This window comes from Medicago sativa, chromosome 7 (assembly GCF_051527215.1).
Source record: "Medicago sativa cultivar Bolivia chromosome 7, Bolivia_mono, whole genome shotgun sequence".
Taxonomy (NCBI): domain Eukaryota; kingdom Viridiplantae; phylum Streptophyta; class Magnoliopsida; order Fabales; family Fabaceae; genus Medicago; species Medicago sativa.
This window is the reverse complement of record NC_140755.1, coordinates 56,973,698-56,996,606: the sequence shown is the minus strand read 5'-3', so window position 1 is coordinate 56,996,606 and position 22,909 is coordinate 56,973,698. Positions and strand designations below refer to the sequence as shown.

General features: G+C 37.3%; 3 protein-coding genes and 2 pseudogenes across 4 annotated transcripts; 4 read left to right on the top strand and 1 right to left on the bottom strand.

Moving 5' to 3' along the window:
* Positions 1-1,738: 1,738 nt before the first annotated feature.
* Positions 1,739-4,723, bottom strand: LOC146907001 (uncharacterized). Its single transcript, XM_085729014.1, has one exon. It carries the CDS (start codon positions 4,721-4,723, stop codon positions 1,739-1,741), a length of 2,985 nt encoding a protein of 994 aa, XP_085585140.1.
* Positions 4,724-4,863: 140 nt separating this feature from the next.
* Positions 4,864-7,590, top strand: LOC146907000 (F-box/kelch-repeat protein At3g06240-like). The gene is made up of 2 exons (XM_085729013.1): positions 4,864-4,874; positions 6,708-7,590. Exons 1-2 carry the CDS (start codon positions 4,864-4,866, stop codon positions 7,588-7,590), a joined length of 894 nt encoding a protein of 297 aa, XP_085585139.1.
* Positions 7,591-9,647: 2,057 nt separating this feature from the next.
* LOC146906999 (putative carboxylesterase 12 pseudogene) lies at positions 9,648-10,852 on the top strand (annotated as a pseudogene). The gene has a single exon (XR_015019202.1). The product of XR_015019202.1 is annotated as a putative carboxylesterase 12 pseudogene (transcript).
* Positions 10,853-13,327: 2,475 nt separating this feature from the next.
* Positions 13,328-15,040, top strand: LOC146906998 (F-box/kelch-repeat protein At3g23880-like). The gene has a single exon (XM_085727321.1). The coding sequence runs from the start codon at positions 13,760-13,762 to the stop codon at positions 15,038-15,040; it is 1,281 nt and encodes a 426-aa protein (XP_085583447.1). The 5' UTR covers positions 13,328-13,759.
* Positions 15,041-19,688: 4,648 nt separating this feature from the next.
* LOC146906997 (F-box/kelch-repeat protein At3g06240-like) lies at positions 19,689-21,340 on the top strand (annotated as a pseudogene).
* The last annotated feature ends 1,569 nt before the right edge of the window (positions 21,341-22,909 follow it).

The following is a 22,909-nucleotide window of genomic DNA, read 5'->3' as shown; positions in this document are numbered from 1 at the left end:
GTTAGTCGCCTGGCGAAATAAGATAGATACCTTCTTCTGAAAACGTATCTCGCCTCCATGTGGGGGTGTCGATTTCGACAGGTATCATGGCGTCGGTGCCGTAGACCATAGTGAACGGTGTTTCCTTGGTTGTAGAATGAGGGGTAGTGTGGTAGGACCATAGTACCTCATGGAGTTGTTCTGCCCACAAACCTTTGGCGGCTTCTAATTTCTTTTTGATCCCGCTAAGAATAACTTTGTTGGCCGATTCAGCTTGTCCGTTGGCTTGCGGATGAATTACCGAGACGAATTTTGTCTGTATCCCTAGGTTCTTGCAGAAGTCCAACACCGTTGAGCTTGCGAACTGAGTTCCATTATCTGATATTATGCACTTAGGTAGGCCGAAACGACAGATGATCTTCTTCCAGTAGAACCTCTTCACTCTTTCCGCAGTTATCTTAGCGACTGCTTCTGCCTCGATCCATTTGGTGAAGTAATCCACTCCGACTATGAGAAATTTTAGCTGCCCTGGGGCGAGAGGAAAGGGTCCAACGATATCGACCGCCCATTTGTGAAATGGCCATGGTGAGTATACAGAGGTCAACTCCTGAGCTGGGACATGCTTCTTGTCAGAAAATCTTTGGCATTTGTCACATTTCTTTACGAAATTCGAGCTATCCTGAAGCATGGTGGGCCAATAGTATCCGGCGCGGAGGAGTTTGGCGGCTAGAGCCCGCCCGCCTATGTGACTGCCGCAAACGCCCTCGTGTACTTCCAAAAGGACCAAATGCGTCTCGCCTTCTCCTAAGCATCGTAGCAAGGGAGTCGTGCGGCCTCTTTTGTAGAGTTTCCCAGAAACCAAAGTAAATTTGGACGCTCGTCTTCTGATTATCTGTTCTTCCTCGTCATCGGTTGGTGTGAATGACCCCGTCAAATATCTAAGCAATGGCTCCATCCATCCTCCTGTGTTCTCGTTGACCTGAAGCACTTCGTCCACCTTCGTGCTAGGTGTTGTGACTACTTCCTGGATAACTGTCCTGTTGTTGCCTGGTCGCTTAGTGCTGGCGAGTTTTGCCAACAAATCTGCTCTGGAATTCTGCTCCCGTGGCACATAAACGGCTTCGAAGAAGTGAAGTTTCTTGGCGAGACTCTGCACCTTGGTCAGGTATTTGGCTAGCTGTGTGTCCTTTGTCTGGTATTCACCTGTGATCTGGCTTGTTACGAGTTGGGAGTCACTCTTGGCTCTTAAATTTTCGGCGCCCATTTCTAGGGCGAGGGTCATGCCGGCTATTAAAGCTTCATACTCGGCCTGATTGTTGCTTGCCTTAAATTCGAATCTGAGGGATTGCTCGATGAGGACGCCGTCCGGACCCTCCAAGATAACACCCGCGCCACTGCCTTTTAGGTTGGATGAACCATCTACAGATAAGAGCCATACGAAAGGGGGTTGCTCCTCTGCTGGGGAGGCGAGCTCTACTACAAAGTCTGCCAACACCTGGGATTTAATACTCCCTCTTGGTACGAACTGGACGTCATACTCTGAAAGCTCGATGGACCAAGCCACCATTCTTCCAGCCAGGTCGGGTTTTCCCAGCACTTGCCTGATTGGGTAGTCTGATTTGACGACGACTCTGTGACTTTGGAAGTAGGGGCGAAGCTTTCTGGCCGTTATGACGACAGCAAGGGCGAGACGTTCTATCTTCTGATATCGCAGCTCTGCTCCTCTGAACACCCTGCTGACGAAATAAATCGGCTTCTCTCATGTTGCTGAATCTTCGACCAAAACTGTGCTCATGGCGTTGTCAGATATCGCCAGGTACAGGAAAAGGATGGCGTTCTGGGTTGGTCGCTGAAGGATGGGCGGACTGGATAAGAACTTCTTTATTTGCTGGAAAGCGTCCTCACATTCTGGAGTCCATTCGAATTTCTCCTTTTTCTTAATGGAGGCGAAGAAAGAGAAGGCTTTGTCGCCGGCGCAGGACAAGAAACGAGAGAGAGCGGCGAGCCTGCCTGTGAGTTGTTGCACTTCCTTGATGTTGGTGGGGCTTCTCATGTTGATGATCGCCTGGCATTTGTCAGGGTTTGCCTCGATGCCTCGTCTTGTTAAGAGGAAACCTAAGAATTTTCCCGCCTGCACCCCGAAAGAACATTTTGATGGGTTCAGACGAATCTTATATCTTCGAACCTGGCTCAATATCTCCTCCAGATCTTCAGAGTGACTGTCTCCCTCCTTCGTCTTTGCGACTAGGTCGTCAATGTATACCTCCAGATTCCGTCCTATCTGTGCGGAGAACGCGGTGTCCATAGATCGCTGGAAGGTGGCGCCTGCGTTCTTCAGACCAAACGACATGACTTCGTAGTGATAATTCTTTGTGCTTGTCATAAAGGCCGTTTTTGGAGCGTCCAGAGGGTCCATCCGTATTTGATTGTAACCTGAATAGGCATCCATGAAACTTAGAATTTTGTAACCTGAGGCGTTGTCGATCAGGTGGTCGATGTTAGGGAGAGGATAAGGATCTTTGGGGCATGCCATGTTCAAATCAGTGTAGTCCACGCACATTCGCCACTTCCCATTTGCTTTCTTGACAAGTACAGTGTTGGCTAACCACGTGGGGTACTTTATTTCGCTGATAAAGTGGGCTTCAACTAACTTTTTCACTTCCTCATCAACTGCCTTTCTTCTTTCCTCGCCCATCTTCCTTTTCCGCTGTACTACCGGTTTCACGCCAGCCTTGATAGATAGGTGGTGGCAGGCAATGTCGGGGTCCATCCCTGGGATTTCTGATGGATGCCAGGCGAAGAGATCTAGATTCTTCTTTAGTAGCTTGACCAGGGCGATCTCCTCTTCAGGGGGTAGTGACGTGCCGATCTTTGTTGTATGGTGGGCTTCCGGTCCGATGGAGACCTCTTTTAACTCTTCAGTGGGTTCCAGGCGTTCTTGCTGGAAGCCTTCTCTGGGGTCTAGATCGATCATGTTGACTTCGTGCATTACTTCGTTGCTTGACTTCTTTCTGGTCTTTTGCAAACGCAAACTGTTATGATAGCACTCCCTGGCGAGTTTTTGATCGCCTCGAATGGTTCCAATTTTTCCAGAGTCAAGAGGGTATTTCATTACTAGATACTTTGTGGATAAGAATCCGCCCAACAGGTTGAAGGCAGGGCGACCAATGATGATGTTGTAAGAGCTAGGCGAGTTTACGACGAGGTACCTGACTCGAATGGTTTTGGCGTGCGATCCGCTTCCGAAAGTTGTCTTTAGGGTGATGTATCCTCTCACATGAACCTGCTCGCCCGTGAAGCCCGCCAGAGTTCCCCTGAAAGGTTGCAGCTGCTCTGGGTCTAGTCCCATTCGATCAAATGTGTCGTAGTAAAGAATATCCGCAGAGCTTCCTGGGTCTATCAACACCCGCTTCACGTCCCACTTGAAGATTTGTAAAGTGATGATCATGGGGTCGTCGTCGTGGGGTATCACATCTCGAAAATCTTTGGGCGCGAATGATACCTCTGGTTCGTGCTTCTGATCCGTTTCTTCATATTCCTGGCATAGCATTACCTGCCTCACATATTTCTTTCGCGACGAACTTGACTCCCCCCCTCCGGCGAAGCCACCTGAGATAGTGTTTATGGCGTGTCTTTTTTCGTCGTTCACTTCCTCCTTCTTATTATCCGTTTTTTGTTTATTCTCGCCCCTTCTGTCCCTCACATAACCTCTTAGCTTCCCACTTTGTATTAGTCGCTCGATTTCTTGGCGAAGATGAATGCATGAGTCTGTGTCGTGTCCTCGTACCTTATGATATTTGCACCATTTATCTTCATCTCTTCCCATGACGGGGCTTCGGGCTGGCAAGGGCTCTGGGATCAGTCTTGCTTCTAAGACCTCCTTCATGATCCGCTCTGGTCTAGTATTCAAGGGTGTGAAGTCTCTTTGAGAATATGGGTTGAACGGTCGCCTCTCCGGCCTTCTGTAGGGGGCGCGATCTCTGCCAGCTGCTGGTTGATAAGGTCGCCGTTCTGGATTGCTTGCGCGCTCCTTGGCGTCTCTGGCCTTCTTTTCTGCGTTGCTCTCCTCGCCCTTGATGTAGCATTCTGCCCTGGCTATAACTTCTTCCATGGAATCCGCAGGTTTCTGGGCTAGAGACTCGTTGAACTGCCCTGCCCTTAGTCCGTTTTGGAAAGCTCCTACGAACACTTCCTGGTTGGGGTTGATTACCTTGATGGTTGTATCGTTGAATCTGGCCAGGTAGTCTCTGAGGGATTCATTATGCCCTTGTCGTACATTGAAGAGGCTAGTTGCTGGGACCTTGCGATGTCGACTGGCGGAGAACTGTTGTGTGAGTTTCCTGGTCATGTCCTGGTAGCTGAGGATGGAGAACCGTGGGAGATTCATGTACCAGCGTAAGGCGGCGTCAGTGAAAGTACCTGCTAGTAATTTGCACTTCAAAGAATCGGGAGCCCCGACAACCGCCATGCGAGTATTGAAGGCCGTGACGTGCTCCATGGGGTCGTTCTTTCCGTCGAAGGTGGATAGGTGGGGCGGCTTGAAGCCCTCTGGAACCGGTGCGTCCCAAATTTCAGCGGATAATGGTTGTGGTTCAGGGTCATCTAGCTCGCCCTGGTGTGAGTCTTCTCTTTCCTCCAGTTGCTTTTGTTGCATGGTCTCCATCGAGGCCTGAAGGGCATCGTTGTGGTCTTTCAGCTGAGCGAGTTGGGTTCGCATGGATTCTAATTCTTCGGCTGTTGCCATGATGAGAGGCTTTTCTCTAAATCGTACGTGAGGTGCGATTTAGGTTGGTCGAAAAGGGTTAGGGTTTCTAAATTGCAAAGGAGTTTTACGACTTAGAGGTCTCGTTTAAGGGTTTCTGAATCACGGTTTGCGATCCAGGAATGTGGTCAAGGTTAGTTTTACCTTTTCCCACAGACGGCGCCAACTGTACTTGCAGAAAAGTACGGTAAGGAATACTAGGATTCTAGGGTTTGGACTGATGATTAGATGCCTTGAGAATGCTCTCAAGGGTGGTATTTATAGCTTGCTATGGGCTTGGGCTTTGGTTGCTTGGTTCCCAAGCAACAGGGGTATTTGTGTATTTTGGGGCTTTTGGGCGGTTTCTAGAGGCTTCTAGAAGTTTAATGTGGCGGCGCCCTTTAGGGGGCGCCCTAGGGCTCAGGAATCCTTCTGGAGGGCGCCCAGGCCCTTCCAGAGGGCGCCCAGGCCTTTCTGGAGGGCTTAGAGCCTTCTTTGGAGGGCTCCCGTGCCCTTAGGAATGTGATGACGGTCCAGGTACCCACCCCGAACCCATTCCCAAATCCGCCCCAAATGTAAAAAATTACTTTATGTTGATATGTCATGTTATTTTGTTTGATAATTGTGATGTTAATAAAAACTAGCATTGATATTTAAAGGATCAACTAAATCATTCCATCTAACAATGTTAAAGTGAGTGTATTGTTAGATAATATATTACAACGTTGCTCTTGGGGATGAAAAAAAACTTCTATTTTTTATTAAAATAAATTATTCAATGCGGGGACGGGGATGAGGCGAGGATACCCGAACCCGTCGGGGACGGGGATGAGATTCATTTTCTCGTCCCCGTTGGGTATGGGTAGGGTAACGGGTAAGTATTTGATAATCGGGTATGGGGATGGGGAAGGTAAAACTCGTCCCCACCCCGCCCCATTGCCATGCCTAATTGAAAACTGAAAGTGACATTCATTTTGAAACAATTTTTTTTGGCTAAAGCGACACTCATTTTGAAACGGAGGGAGTATATTTCTTAAAAAGCTACTATTAATATATTTTCATTTCAAATTCAAACTGTTTTTAGATTTTATTTTTTTAGATCATATGGTTTAAAAAAAAAATAACAAACATGTACAATGCTATTTAAAGTGAATTTTTTTAAAAGTTATAACTAACGATCCTATAGAGCCAGTTTGTTTTTAGGTGGTGGCCGGTGTTCGAACCCTGGACATTGCATAGTTTATGCACTGTCCTTATCAACTGAGCTAAGCTCACGAGGACCTTAGAGCCATTTTGTTTATTGTAATTTAGATATTTTTAGAGTTTTTTTAACATTTTATAAAAAAATCATAATGCACAATAAATATTTTTTTAAAATAATTAACTTTGTTTAATGGTATCTTTTTACTTTTTTTTTTTGTTACAAGTATCTTTTTACTTCAGATTACACGCATTATTATTTTTTATTTGAATAAGATCATCAACATATTCGAAACTTTTTTATACATCTTTCCTAAAAAAAATGTTTATATATGGCATTACCCCCAATTGTAAATTATCAACAAGGGTTCAACTTTACGTCAAAAAAAGAAAAGAAACTAGGGTTCAGCTTCTTTGCGTTCTTTCTCGTCATGAAATCTTATCGCCTCCGACACTCTGCAGTCCTCCCCGATGACTTGATCGCCATAATCTTATCGTTCCTCACCGTGAAATCTCTCACACGACTGAGATGTGTTTGCAAGTCTTGGAATTCTCTCATCTCTGAACCCTCATTCATCAAATTACACCTTCAACGATCCAAAAGAAACCTTTACATTACACTCTTGTTCGAATTCGGATATCAGGACTTTGATTCCAATGTTATACCCTTCCCCTTAACTCGTTTATTAGAAAACCCATCCATTACATTTCCTCACCAGAAACTATTGACAAAAAATGATTGTCACTTTTTTGTTGGTTCCTGCAATGGATTGCTTTGATTTCGCAGTCATTCTTTCTACAGTGGAGATGTCTCGCTCCGTTTTCAAAACCCTGCAACAAACTCATTATCTAACAAAATTAGGGTTTATGACAATAATATAAAGCCAAAGTCTTATTATATAGATTTTGAAGACGATGAATTTGGATCTTATAATTATTCCTTTGGTTATGATAATACAAAAGGCACTCATAAAGTTGTGGCGTCTCGTCCACGAGGAGAGGGGGAAGGAGTGGAAGTGAAAGTTTTTAGTTTAGGGGATAATATCTGGAGATATATTCAAGATTTCCCTGTGGTTCCTTTCCGCAATATAGAACGTTCTATGTGTGTGAATGTTGGTGTGTATGTTAGCAGCACTCTTAATTGGTTGGCCATTCGAAATCAAGATAACAAGGAATATAATTGGGAATTTATTAATGTCAACCAATTTGTGATCATCTCACTTGATTTAGGGAAAGAAACGTACCGTCAGTTGTTACTCCCTCAGGGTTTTGATAGAGTCCCACAACAGGAACCGTCTATTTCTGTGTTGATGGATTACCTATGTTTTTCTCACAACACCGATGATAACTATTTTGTTATATGGCAGATGAAGGAATTTGGAATTGAAGAGTCATGGACTCGGTTACTTAAAATTAGTTATCAAAGTCTTCAAAATGCTTTTATCCCTAGTTATCAGACTGCTGAATGGCTCCCATATTGGCGTGAGTTGTTTATGTTCCCGGTTTGTCTTTCTGAAAATGGCAATAAGTTGATACTGGGATACGGGGAAGGATACGATCCAATTGTCTATAATTTTACAGAAAATAGAGCAGAAAAAATTAGAATTACAAATTCTATAAGATGGATTCATTCCAGGGATTATGTTGAAAGTTTGGTTTCAACTTGTTGAAAGTAAGTTTCTTTATTATGATTTACTTGCTTGAATTTGTTTTGTTGATTATTTGTTTTTTTGAATATTTGTTTTTTTGAATTTGTTACGTTGTTTTAAAATCCTTGTCAATTCATAATCATTTTATTGGCTTCTGTCTTATAAGTCTGCGCCACCATTGCTATATTGACGGATAATTTGGATTCAATTGCTTTTATTGGCTTTTGTGTGTTTATCTTCATTTAGAACAGAGTTTCATGACAGTGTGGAAATGTCAAAGTAATTTCTTAAAAGGAATTATGGAAATTTTATCACACGTTACATCTCCCAATATTTTAAGGACGAAACTTACATAAGTTACTTTTTTAAGCATAATGGGCCATATGATTTAGCTTCCTTGTCTACATTGTTTTCACATTTCATTCTGCTATTCGACTGTTTTTCCTTTTTCTATTGTCAGAATCAGACACAAAGTATTTGATTAGAGCTACGAAGAAAAGCGGTTGGCAAGTGCAACGCATTTTAGAAGTTGTGATTCTCAATGTATTTTTTACTTTTTTTTGTATTGCAGCAGCATAGAGGAGCACAACTGGAATTGAATCAGCTTGCTATCAATGTTGCCCACATTGGATGGATGGTGGATGTTGCTAGCACTACTACATATGGAATTGAATCCATTGGACATATTTCATTCAATATCATCTTTTGGATAAACCGTTTATGTCACGGATTATTTAATTTCACATGCATTCATACAAAACCTATCTTATGTATGTTATAGGTTGATGTATATCTTGGAAGTTGGAAGAGTAATTGTTTTACTTATAGGACTTGGTCTTGATCCACTCTCAGTGTAAACCATTTCTACAATGTCGCATGTTCATGCATACTCTTCAATGCATGATATATCAGTGCTCTCACTTGATAGTTTTCTATAGGCTAATTAGATTATGGGGTTCTTTAAGTTAAACGTTTGTATCGGATTAGTTTTTTTAGTTTTAAATTGGTCCTTTACGTGGTAATTTTTGCTAGGATATATCAGGACCCTAGTGCACTCTGCGAGGATTTTGTTTCGGGATCTGATTCGAGTTTTTATGGGCTGCTTTGCTCTTTGTATATGTTTATTTACTCTGACTTGTTTCGAGTCCAGCTGCTGCAGTGTTTGGTGGGATGCCTTTCTTCCTACGTTTGCAGCCCCATTGTAGTTCTTTGGCTCTTCCTCAGATATTTCTTGTACTTATGTTGAGTTTTGTCAATAAACTTTTAGCTGTTCAAAAAATAAGGTTTATGTCTCTTTATCAAGGTGACTTCTTAAAAGAGTCATGGGAATTTTACTACACATTATTTTGCAGACGAAACTGAAATAAGTTATTTTTTCCTTTGGTATCAGAATTGAATTTTGAACAATTTCTTTCGGGGTTAATTGAATTTTACTACTATTAATGAATGATATGTTGTTTCACATTTTTCAATACCCTTATTAAAGATCTCGGGAACACTGTACATTGAGGAAAGCTGCTAGATTTCTAGAGCATTAATCCAACAATCTATAATCAAGACTGGGGAAATAACAACCACAATCTTTCTTGAATCCCGTAAAAGGACCACAAAAGATGGCCACATGAGCAGACAAACAATGCTTCAAAAAGCGTGACTCATAAGCACGATCATCACCGATGATTCCACTAGGATCCTTCGAACGACGAAACCATGATACCTACCTTAGGACACGTGCTAGCGTGACTATCAAAATTAAACTCTTGCTGTAAAATATGTAGTAGGTGATACTAATTCTTGAAAAATAATTCCTCGATCACATTTATAAACAAATATTCTTTTTTAAATTCATTAAATAATTGATATATTTAAACTAAATAAAGTATAAATACATCTGTTGTTTAATGAATCTGAAAAGTAAAAATAGCTTATAAACATGAGGTGAGTAGTGTTTAAAGGCATGAATCACCAACCAAAGTTAACCGTTTTTGACAACTTTTTGTAACAACTTTCTCTCTTAGTCACATTGTCTTTAACTTTCTCTCTTATTCACATTATCCTTCTACTTTATCTCTCTCTGTTGCTTTGATTTTTGTTTCATTACCCAAATTTCTTTGTATTATTTGATTGTCCAAGTTGTGATAAGAAATGATTGTTCAAATAATATTGCTCTTTTATTATTTATCGTCCACTCCTTCCATCTCTAAAAAACATGAAACCCAAATTTCTTCACCATCTCCCTCTCCCATGAATTCAAGCTCAGACGAAGTCGTCCTTGATCTCTCACCAATGATAAAAGTCTACAAAGACGGTCACATAGAAAGACTCTCAGGATCCGACATTGTACCTCCATCTTTTGATCCAACAACAAACGTAGAATCCAAAGACATTCTCATCTCAAAAGACAAAAACATATCAGCCAGAATCTTCATTCCCATACCCATCAACGATGAATTTCCAAACCAAAAACTCCCTCTCCTTGTTTACTTCCACGGTGGTGGTTTCTGCGTAGAAACACCTTTCTCACCAACATACCACAATTACCTCAACACCATTGTTTCTCAAGCTAATGTAATCGCTGTTTCAGTTGATTACAGAAGAGCCCCGGAACATCCTCTTCCTATAGCATACGAAGATTCATGGACTTCCCTCAAATGGGTGGCTTCTCATTTGCATGGAAATGGTTCTGATGAATGGATCAACAGTTACGTAGATTTTGGAAAAGTTTTCTTTGCAGGAGACAGTTCTGGTGCAAACATTGCACATCAAATGGCTATTCGTGTTGGAACTGAAGGGCTTCAAGGGATTAACCTTGAAGGGATTGTTTTGGTTCATGCATTCTTTTGGGGTGTGGAAAGAGTTGGATCTGAGGCTGAGAAACCTGAACAATATTTATCTTTTGTGGATAATTTATGGCGGTTTGTTTGTCCAACAAGTTCGGGATCCGATGACCTGTTATTGAATCCGGGTAAGGATAAGAATTTGGGGAGGTTGGGTTGTAAGAATGTTTTGGTTTGTGTTGCTGAGAATGATTTGATGAAGGATAGAGGTTGGTATTATAAGGAGTTGCTTGAGAAAAGTGGTTATGGTGGTATTGTTGATGTGATTGAGACAAAAGGTGAAGGACATGTTTTTCATCTCTTTAATCCAAAATCTCATAAAGCTTTGTCTTTGCTTAAGCAAATTGTTTCCTTTATTAATCTTGCATGCAGTTTGGCATAGCTAACTACTATTATGAATTTATGATGAATATGAATAATGTAATAGCCAACTACAGTTACAAGAATCTAGTTTCTTTTTGTTTTATGTCTATCGATCAATAATTTGACTTTTGCATCAGCTTGTTAATAAATTAACCATTAATAACTAATGAGTAATGAGAATACCTTGTTAATGTTAATTAGTACAAAATTATGAGCTTTTGATTTAGTGTAACTGAATGGCAATTCTAGTTTAACCATGACCTCTAATTTTTTTTGGATTCTTGAGTAAAATTCAACTTGATCATGTCTTGCCACTTCTTTAATTTTGCCATATTGGGTAGAACTAGTATTGTGTAAATTGGAAAAGAAATGGAAGTTCCACATCGGATGGATCATACATTAGTAGTGTTTATATAGTGGGGGTGTGTCTCTAATAGGGTAAATAATTATGTGAACGAAGTAAACACTAGAGAAAAAAAGATATATCGATATATATTTTATTATTTGGAAATGATAAATTAAATAATTAATTTAATCATTATTAGAAAGTGTTTTCTTAGTCCCCAAGTTTTGCTAAAAATATTTTGGAACGCAATCTAGAATATTTCTGAACACAATATGAAATATTTTGGTAGGCAATCTAATATATTTTAGTGCATGATCTGAAATATATTTTGATATTCAATAACATATTTCTATACTGAATAATATATTTTTGTACTCAATATGATATATTTTGATACTCAATTTGTAATATTTTTTTACTAGATCTAATATGTGAATTACTTGTTCCTAAAGTTTCTCACTTATAGATGTTAGAATGGTCGTAGCACCATATTTGAGTGGTTGAAGTATATTGATATTTGGAGGAGAAGTTAAAAATTAGAATGGTGGTAACACCATATTTGAGTGGTCTCAGCACCATAATAGAGTTGTCACAATACCATATTGGTTTCAGTATTAAAGAGTGGTGTTATAGTACCATATTTGAGGGTGTTATTTCTCGAACAATTATTTACGGTGCAGTACATAATCGAACAGGTGAACTGAGCTGTTTTTATCCTGGAGGCGCACGATTGTTAGTCTACCTTGCTCAAACTCGCGTAGTGTCGTGAAACGTTTTAAAGAAAGCGACCTGGTCGTGACTCAACCCGGTATTCCCTTCGGTGGTTTCAATTTTATTAGGACGTGAAGACGACTCAACCCGGTAATATCTTCGGTGATGATTTTGATTTTATTAAAAGGTACTTTTCTGAACTCGAAAAACAACAATTGTAAGAGGTTTCAACTGTTATGTCTACCGAAGAAATTACTTATTGAGGTTTCGTTGTCCCTAAATACAAGAAGGATAAAAACCTATAGAAATACATCTCTATACTGAACAAAATGAAGTGCTTGTTGTCATAACAACAACACTAAGAAATTCACATATGTGATTTTGAGTCTGTTTTGAAATTTATACCGCGCATTGTGAATAAGTAACTCTAACTGTCAATAGAATAAGAACCCCAAAAAGGTCTTATATCGGAAATCAGCGGCCACCATCAAGAAATGACACTGGTTCACAATTTATTTTTAATACAATTGTGAGAAACAAGCTTATGTGGCACGAGAGTTGACAACTGATGTTAGTCCCAAAAACGCATATTTACATTGGGATGAAATTAAAAAACGTAATCATCAAATTTTGAAATTTAAAACTCAATTTTTCCACCTTCTTCCTCTCTCTGTTCTTTCTCTCTTCTTCATTCCTTCCCTACCTAGCCTCTCATAGTTTGCACCCTAAAAGCAAAAACCCATCAAAAAGATCTAAAATTTTGCATCACCTCCATGTTTAAAATTTCATGATTGTGATATAAAAGCAAAAGGTTGAAAAAGATTAATTAAGTTAAATAAAAAAGGGGAAGAAAAAGTAAAACCAAAAACACATATTTACATAGGGATGAAATTCAAAAACGTAATCATCAAATTTTGAAATTTAAAACTCAAATTTTCCACATTCTTCCTCTCTCTTTTCTTTCTCTCTTCTTCATTCCTTCCATACCCAGCCTCTCATAGTTTGCACCCTAAAAGCAAAAACCCATCAAAAAGATCTAAAATTTTGCATCACCTCTATGTTTAAAATTTCATGATTGTGATTTAAAAGCAAAAGGTTGAAAAAGATTAATTAAGTTAAATATAAAAGAGGAAGAAAAAGAAGAGAGATGAGCAGATCTTCATGTTCTGTTCCTTAGAGACAACACAAACACAATATATGTTTTTTCAATCCAAGGGATATGTTTTTCATCTACAAACAACATAGACACTGTTATACATATTACTCTTCTTCTTCTCCTCTCTCTCAAGATCAACAAGTTGAAACCCAGAAAACCCACATATTGTTTGCTTCAAACCCAGAAAACTTAAATTTGATTTTTTTATTTAAGTTTCCGCTCAAGAAATAACGTATCCTTTCAAATCTGAGTTTGAAGGTTCTTGTTATTGTTGTTAATGATGGTGATCTGAGTTTGAGAATTTTTCGATATGTTATTGTTGCAGGTGAAATTAATTTTAAAGGAGGGAGGGGATGGAGCTGAACGGTGATGATGATGATGATGATGAAGGAGGGTGATGTTAGTAGAGGGGCTAAAACAAAAAACGTGCTAACTTATTTTACTTATTTAAGCCTAAAAAGTTCTACATTTGTTGCAGGGATAAAAAAGTTCTACATTTGTTGCAGGGATAAAAAAAAAAACATATGGAAAATTGTTAACAGGAAAAAGAGAAAAAAGAGGTAAACAAAGTAAAATAAAATAAAAAGTTGTATTCCTTAAAAAAAAAAAAAAGTTGTATATTTGCTGCATCAAAACCCTATTAAAGTTACAAAATTGCAGAATTGTTTATCGCTAATAATCGAAGGAGTGTATTACTTATTAGGGTTCAGAAATCTTCTACTGCCCACAGCACATCCTTTCTTCCCGCCAAGCTCCGAATCCCTTCCTTCCTTCCTCATGAATCCTCTTTGTGAGAAAAAATCCAAAAAGCGAAGCTCTCATCTCATGAGTGCTCATCATCAACCTAAGTTGCGGCGTACCTTCAATGGAACTAGAATTTCACGCGTGTTCCTCCCTGATGAATTAATCATTGAAGTCCTATCATTCCTTTCGGTGAAATATCTGATGCGTTTCAAATGTGTCTGCAAGTCATGGAAAACCATCATCTCGGATCCCACTTTTGTCAAATTACACCTTAAGCTATCCGCAAGAAACAATCACCTGGCACTTTTTGCGATCCCATTCAGACATTCTAGTTATTTCAGCGTCGCACGTTTCCTCCTGTGTAGTTTACTGAAGAACAAATCCATCACCCTAGCCAACAACCCTAATTTCCAATTGAAGGACGTCTATGGATTCCTCTATCCTGTTGCTTCCTGCAACGGATTGCTATGCTTATTCGGTTATTTTTCAATCAATAACTACGAAGAGACATTGCTTTACTTATGGAACCCAGCAACCAGGACATTGTCTAACAAAATATTGTTTCTTCGACAGTATGAGGTGAATTCTAAACGTTGTTGGAAGTTTGCGTTTGGTTATGATAATTCAATTGACACTTATAAGATTGTGGCGCTCCATCAAATGACTAATGAGGTGAGAGTTTTTAGTTTTGGTGATAAAGTTTGGAGAAATATTCAAAGTTTTCCTATGGTTCCTGTTTTCCGTGCCCCTTCATTACATGAAAGTAGTATCAAACATGGCGTGCATGTGAATGGGACTCTTAACTGGTTGGCCATTCGAAATGAGTTCCATAATGAACATCAAATTGATTGGAAACATACTAGTAATGACAAATTTGTGATCATTTCGCTTGATTTGAGTACCGAGGCATACTGTCAATTGCTGCTCCCTCGGGGTTTTGATAAAGTTTCAAATGTTCAACCAACTCTTGTTGTGTTGCTGGACTCCCTTTGTTTGTCTCATGATTTTAATGGAACTGATTTTATTATATGGCAAATGAAGGAATTTGGAGTTCATGAGTCGTGGACTCAGTTCCTTAAAATTAGTTATCGGGGTCTTACAACATTGCCGTACCATCATCGATTTTCCTTGTTCCCGCTGTGTCTTTCTGAGAATAATGATACATTGATATTGGCATGGCGGAGTAAAAAGGACTGTATAATCCCAATCCTCTATAATTTGAGAGACAATAGAGTAAAGAAAACTAGACTTACCAATGAAATAGAGTGGGTTCTTACAAAGGATTACGTTGAAAGCTTGGTTTCAACTAGCTGAGAGTATGTTTCTTTTCGATGATTTACTTGTTTGAACTTATTATGTTGATTCTTTATGCTGTTTAAAATCCTTGTCAATTCGTAATCATTGTACTGGCTTTTATCTTGTACTTGTTTGCAATTGTTGCACCATTGCTATGTTGTTGGCTTTAGTTTGGATTGTATTATTTTTATTTATCTTATTCAGAACAGGGTTTGATAATGAGATAATTTCAAAGCAATTTCTTAAAAGAGCCATGGGAATTTTACTACACATTATATTACTCATTATTTCAAAGATAAAACTTAGAAGTTAATTTTTCTTAGGTACAAAATTGAATTTTGAACAATTCCTTTCAGGCTTATAGTTAATATACTACAAGCATCTTAATAGAAGTCTAAGGAATCATGATATTTTCTGCCCAATTACATTGTTTTTCTTTGTTTCTTTGAGTGACTTGGGGAGTTTCACATTTCATTACAATTGTTGGAATTGTGGTGTGGTCATTATGCTTTATAAGAACCTCCTTCCTTTTTCTATTATCAATTATCATTATGATTTTTAATACTTGTATGTGTGTTTATTGAAGGGGCCAATCTAGGAAAACAACTTTTTGTACCCATTGGGTTGTCTTGCTGTAAATTTATTGCTTCGCCCTCTAAAAGTACACATCATGCTCTCATAATAAATCAGTACTCTCACTTGAGTTGGCTTAGTGGTGTTGGCGTGGGATCTTAAAGCGTGCTCCTCTCAAAAGTCTCATGTTCAATTCCCCTTGGTGCCAGTTTGGATGGGCTAATCCATACATAGCTTTGCTTTGGCTTCAAATGAGGTGCCCGCAAGTGGACGGCGGGATTGAACCCCACGGATTAGTCGGTCCTAGGGATGGATCCTGAGTTTAAAAAAATAATAGTAAAATTCACATTTTAAAATCTTTAGACACGAAGATTAATGCTTTTAATTTAGGTATTGTTTCAGTGTTGGCATTATTTTCTGTCAGAATGATTTCTTTCATTATCAAGACCCAGAATAATGAAAGAACACACATGATTGGGCAATTTTTAGCACATTATTTTCCAAAATCAGGCTTCATTTTTTGTGACAAGAAAGTTTAAATCCTGCTCTTGATTTTATTTCATGAAAAGGAAATTACAGGGTCATTAATTATATTTAAAATTCAGGCTGATGATTAGAGCAGATTCAAAAAACACTTGTAAAACAAACAAATGGATTTTTTCTTGAGAATTAGTTAACCATTCTTTTAACAAATTGTAAGATAAAAAATATAGGCTTAATTACTCTTTTGGTCCCTTAGTTTATTTTTTGGTTTCGTTTTGGTCTCTTAACTATTAAAAGTTTCGTTTCGGTCCCTTAACTTTTTTTTGGGTTTTCTTTTGGTCCCTTAACTATTAAAAGTTTCGTTTTGGTCCCTTAACTTATTTTTTGGTTTCGTTTTGGTCCCTTAACTTATTTTTTAGTTTCGTTTTGGTCCCTTAACTCTAATACATTCATCCTAACATACAGGACCAAAGTGGTTGACGGAGGAAGAGTTAAGGGACCAAAACGAAACCAAAAAATAAGTTAAAGGACCAAAACGAAACTTTTAATAGTTAAGGGACCAAAATAAAACCAAAAAGTAAGTTAAGGGACCAAAACGAAACTTTTAATAGTTAAGGGACCAAAACGAAACCAAAAAATAAGTTAAGGGACCAAAAGAGTAATTAAGCCAAAAATATATATGAAGTAGCCCTTTTTATCTGTTAAAAGATGACTGCAAACTTCTAAAGTTAAGGTCATTTTTGAGAGATTTTGTTCTTCTTTACCATAGTCAATGTTGAGATATATGAAAATGCATAGTATAATGGACTTAATTATTTTCTAGACAGTAAAAGTAGAATATTGTTGTTATTTATCTATAATGAATTTAAAACAACCATTGAAAGATGTTTCCTATAGTACTGCTGTAAAAGTATATTTTCATGAATTTCTTTGGGTCATTTTGGAATTCTTTATACCTTTTCTCTAGTTTGTTGCTTATGTTATTATTTCCTTGCCATGTTGGTGTGACTATAACTGACAAACTGTGTTACTTTGACAGACACTACAAGAATTCCTCAAATTACTAACCAATTCAAAATTGCATTATTGAGGGATTTAGACCCTCAGTAATTATTGGCAGAACAAACCATGAGTTGATTCCATATGAGAATGCCAACAAAGTGACATAGATGATTTCTTCACAAATGTGGAAGCAATTGGTGATTTTCATCTTAATTTTTAAAAGTTTTTATTTAGCTTTTCCATAAAGATCTGTCTGTTTGTCTTGTTTTAGGACAGGGTTTGATGGCGTGGTAAAACTTCACAGTGATTTCTTAAGAGTCGTGAGAATTTTACTACACACCATATCTCCCTTTATTTTTTCTTTGATACATGAATTCAATTTTGAACAACTTCTTTTAAGCTTAGTTAGCACACTACAAGTATTTTGATTGATGTGCAAGAGTTTGATTATAAAAAGTACACGTCTATTTCCCGATACTTGGGAAATACATGTGCCTTGTACAGTAAGGTACCACTATTTTCCTTGTCATAAATACAGTAAGGTATCATGTGGCATTGATAGGGCATCCGCTGATGCAGTCAGTTATTTTAATATACAATGTTACTAAATATGGACAAGATATGGGCTTAGAAGGTAGATTTACCGGATTTTATTGGGACATCCGATGGTTGGATCGTGGTGGCTGAAAGTTCTTTGAGGAAAACGCAACTCAACCGTGTGATAAATTGCAATGGACTCGTGAACATGGAAGATGAAGAAGCAATTTATCACACGGCTGGCCGAGCGGAGTTGTAGGAGATTCGAAATCTGGTGGCTCAAGCAGAGGTTTTGGGTCGACTCCAACCTCTTTGCTCTTTTTCTCACTGCCTTGTGAGTCTTTCTTATTGCTTTCGATTGTTCATCTCCCCTCCTCGTTAAATATAATTCCCCTAATCCTATTCTCCTTGCGACTCTTCTTCGTTTCAATGTTGTCTATTCTGCATCAACGGTATTTCCCAGTAAAGGTAAAATTTCATGGATGCATCTTTCTTCTCCATCTTCAATGGTCTTCTCTAATACTGGTTCATTTCAGTTATGACTCTTGATTTTGCAGCATCGTTTTCATTGCCGAGGTTCCGGCTTGATCGAATTTTTCTAATCATAGCAATAGAAAATGATTCCCAATCTGTACCTCATAAAACTTTTTTTTTTGTACATGTATATTAAATATAGGGTTCGTTTGTTAAAAATTATAAAAAAGTGATTTTGACATTTAATAATTTAGAGATTATTTATTAGAGGCTATATTAAAAATAAGAATTAGTTTTGTGTTTGTTTATTGTAATAAATATTAATTCTTTCAAAAAATTAGTTTGTTTTTGATACAACTATATAAAAGCATTTTTTTGTTACAAAATTGTATTCATCTTTTGATACTTATTTTCTCTCTGTTTGTTAAAGATTAGAATAACAGTTATTTTGACATTCAATAATTCAGAGATTGTTTTTTAAAGATTTTATAAAAAAATCAAAATATATTGTGTTTGTTTATCGTAATAAAAATTATTTTAAAAAAATTATTTGGTTTGTTTGGATATCTATACTATATATAAAAAAACAACTCTTTAGCTCTTTTAGGCTGACTTTTCTTTCCAAAAATGCCCTCAATTTTGAAATGTAACAAATAGATAAGAATAATATTAAATATATTAAAATGAAACAAACACGATATGAATATATATATATATATATATATATATATATATATATATATATATATATATATATATATATATATATATATATATATATATATATATGTGTGTGTGTGTGTGTGTGTCTGTTTTTTTCCTTTATCATTTAAAAAGTGTAACAAACTAGTTGAGTATATTTATACTTACCTTTTCATTATCCCAATTATACCCTTAAACAACTTTTCTATAATAAAGATCGTTGTTGGTTTCATTAAAAAAAATTAGATTATATTTTTTTTATTATATTGTTGATGTCATTGAAATAAATAATATGATTAGTTTGATTTGTTATAACTTGAAAACAACAAAAATTTATATTTTTAAGTTTAATCCAAATCAAGATTTCATATAAAAAACACAGTTAATAATGATTCAAATGTTAGCGCAATAAAAAGGAGCAGAGTAACTATATAAAAGAAATTGTTGGTTACAAAATTCCTCAATCTTTTGACACTTGCTTTATCTCTTCTCTAAAAAGTTTTTTTTTTTGTTACAAAACACAAATTTAAAAAGATGCAACTTTTAAAAAGGAGCAGAGTAACTATATAAAAGAAATTGTTGGTTACAAAATTCCTCAATCTTTTGACACTTGCTTTATCTCTTCTCTAAAAAGTTTTTTTTTTGTTACAAAACACAAATTTAAAAAGATGCAACTTTTATAATTTGAGGATAAACGATACTTAATTGACAATCTTGTAACAAAAAAAAAACACGTCTCAATATTTCTTGCTTAAGCGTAGTTTGTTAGTTAGGGGGTTCAGAGTAGTCTTCAACTCCAACAGCACAAGGTTTCGAGCCGCAGCAAAGCAAAGCTTTGACTCTAATGAAACCTCCGCAAGCCACCAAGTCACGGCACTCCAACGGCACTCGAGGAATGTCGCGAAACTCCAATGGCACTCAAGTAAAGTCGCGCTTATTTCTCCCTAATGAGTTAATCACAGAAGTCCTGTCATATCTCCCGGTGAAATCTCTGATGCGATTTAAGTGCGTCTGCAAATCATGGAAAATTCTCATCTCCGGTCCCACTTTCGTCGACTTACACTTCAAGCAATCCCCAAAAAACAAACACATCACATTATTTCATGATTATACCAGTATCTTACCTTTCCCAGTTCGTCGTTTACTCCACAACAAATCATCCCTTACCCTAGCGGATGACCCTTACTTCCGGTTGAATTCTCACAATGGACCCACCAGACTCCTTAAAGTCATTGGTTCTTCTAATGGATTGCTCTGCTTGCATAGTTTTGTTTTCACCGGTCATTATGAAGAGATTTTTTTCTATATATGGAACCCAGCAACGAGGATATTTTCTGAAAAAATAGTGTTTCTTCGCAGTGAGTTTCACAGTGGTAACCCTCGTCCTCCTATTCAAACCGATAGATCTTGGAAATTTTGGTTTGGTTATCATAATTCAACCGATACTTATAAGATTGTGGCACTCTTTCCAAAGGCTAGGGAAGTGAGAGTTTACAATTTGGGTGATGGTGTTTGGAGAATTATTCAAAGTTTCCCGTTGGTTTCTCTTAACACTTCTGTTTTTCGCTATACTCATATGGCTATTAATAATGGTGTGTATGTGAGTGGTAGTCTTAACTGGATGGTCGTTCAAAACACCAGAAACGAGTCTCCATATAACTATGCTTGAAAAGATATTACGATTGACAAATTTGTTATCATCTCCCTTGATTTGAGTACTGAGACATACCGTCAACTTCGTCTGCCTCGTGGTTTTGATAAAGTGCCACCTGTTGAGCCGACCCTTGTTGTGTTGATGGACTCCATTTGTTTTTCTCATGATTTTCATAAAACTCACTTTATTATATGGCAGATGAAGGAATTCGGAGTTGAAGACTCCTGGACTCAATTCCTTAAAATTAGTTACCGTAGACTTTCAATTGTTTATCAAGGCCCTAGTTACATGTTGTTCCGTCCTGAATTTCTCTTGTTGCCATTGTGTCTTTCTGAAAATGGAGATACATTGATATTGGCATGGGATAACGATAAGCAAGCAATTCTCTATAATTTGAGAGATAATAAAGTAGAGAAAACAAGAATTACCAATCGAATACAGTGGTTTCGTGCCAAGGAGTGTGTTGAAAGCTTGATTTCACCTAATAGAATGTAAGTTTCTTTTTAACTATTTAGTTGTTTGAACGTATGTTGTTTAAAAATTCTTGTCCTTTCATAATAAATTTATTGGCTTCTACTTGGTTGAAACTCGCATCATTGTTGTGCATAGGACAGGGTTTGACAGTATGGTGAAATTTCAAATTGATCTCTTAAGAGAGTCGAGAGAATTTTCGTGCAATTTTCTATAATGGGGTGCATACGATGTTTGCTGCCTTGTTATATTGTTTTCATGTTTCTGTTAATGACTTTGTGCGTTTCACATTTCAATATGTTGGACTTATGGTATGTTCATTTGGCTCTAAGACTGTTTTTCCTTTTTCTATTACCAGAATCAGACACAAAAGAAAGAATTCCATTGAAGTTGAAAAGGTTGGCAAGTCCAACACGTTTTAGAACCCGGCCTTCTCGGTGTTTTTGAATTGGCAGCCTAGAAGAGAACAACTACTGGACATGAATCAGCATGTTGACAATTTCACTTTTGTTGGATGGGTGTTTGAGGTTGTTAGATTGTCTCTTAAATTTATTAAAATAAAATGCTTTATGTTCACTGTTTCGATCTATTGACACCATTGGACATATTTCGTACAAAATCAACTTTTGGATAAACTGTTTATTTCACGTATCGTTAAATTTCACATTCATGCACAAAAAAAAAAGTTATGTGCACGACTTTTATAAGAAATTACCATCTGTATTGATTTGCGCTGATGGATGGAGCATATATCTAGGAATGGTGTTAATACTTTGCATTGATCCACAGTTGCTGTGAATAATTTTACACTATAGTGTGTTCATTCATTGTCTCACCTCTAATAAGTTTTACAAACATCATGCTCTATCGGTGATCTCGATAGTTTTTTTTTCTTCATATATTAGCTTTCTTTATGTTTAAGATAATTATATTTCATAATGCATATATTCATTTTTAAGACTAGAAGATTTTAAGAACTCTTAGATATGCCAATGTCATAATTTTATTAAGGTACTGTTCCGAACCAAACATAAGACATGCTAAGTTGAAAGATCCAAAGAAACACAAATGATTCTTTACATCAACAATGTTAAAAAGCATCATGTAAACATAAAGTGGTACAACATCCATTTATACGTACCAACACCAACGCCAAACTGCACCAGACAATTCCTCAACCTACACATAACATAATCTATTGCAACACATTGCTCCACCTAACATGTTTTCCCTTAGACCTCTAATCTCATCAGTCAACGCCTACAGCCGCCAACTTCTAATGAAAGATATACCAAAATTGCTGTCAACCACATTCAAGTAACATAGCTTAAACTAAACACTAACCGGCACCTAAAAATTATGCAGAAACGGTAGGCTGCTGTCAAAAACCAGAGCAGCCCAAATTGAACAACCATCCAATGAGTTTTACATTGATTGAATACACCTACTAAACACCAATACATTTTACACCGAGGCTCCGAAGTGTTAGACAGGTTGTCAAAATTGGTACTTTACTTCAAGTCGAATGGGAATAGCAAAATCGGGATTCGTAAAATCGCAATCAAAATTGAAGAATTTTATTCAAGGACTTTTGTAGAATCGATACAAGAAATCTTAAAATCGCAATCAAAATCGATGGATTTTACCAAAAAAAATAATACTAAATATATGTTACAAATAGTATATAGTCATAAATGACTTAGTTTATAAGAAATCATAAAATCGCAATCAAAATCGATGGATTTTGCTTATTTTGGGATTTTTACTATGGATTTGAGTCGTTGAAGGTGAAGAAAGTAGCAAAATCCTGGATTTTAGGATTTAAGTCGGGATTTTGACAACAATAGACACATTTGATACCTTTTGAACACCCTTCCATCCAAGGGCGGTTCTATGGCCCAGCGACCCCAGGCACTCGCCCGGGCTCCGGCCAAATATTTTTGCAATTTCTTATGTAAATCCCTATGAATTTATTATATAAACCCCTATAA

Bases quoted from the DNA above. Each gene is read 5' to 3' on its own strand.
- LOC146907001 (XM_085729014.1), bottom strand. From the start codon at position 4,723: ATGGCAACAGCCGAAGAATTAGAATCCATGCGAACCCAACTCGCTCAG.
- LOC146906998 (XM_085727321.1), top strand. From the start codon at position 13,760: ATGAATCCTCTTTGTGAGAAAAAATCCAAAAAGCGAAGCTCTCATCTC.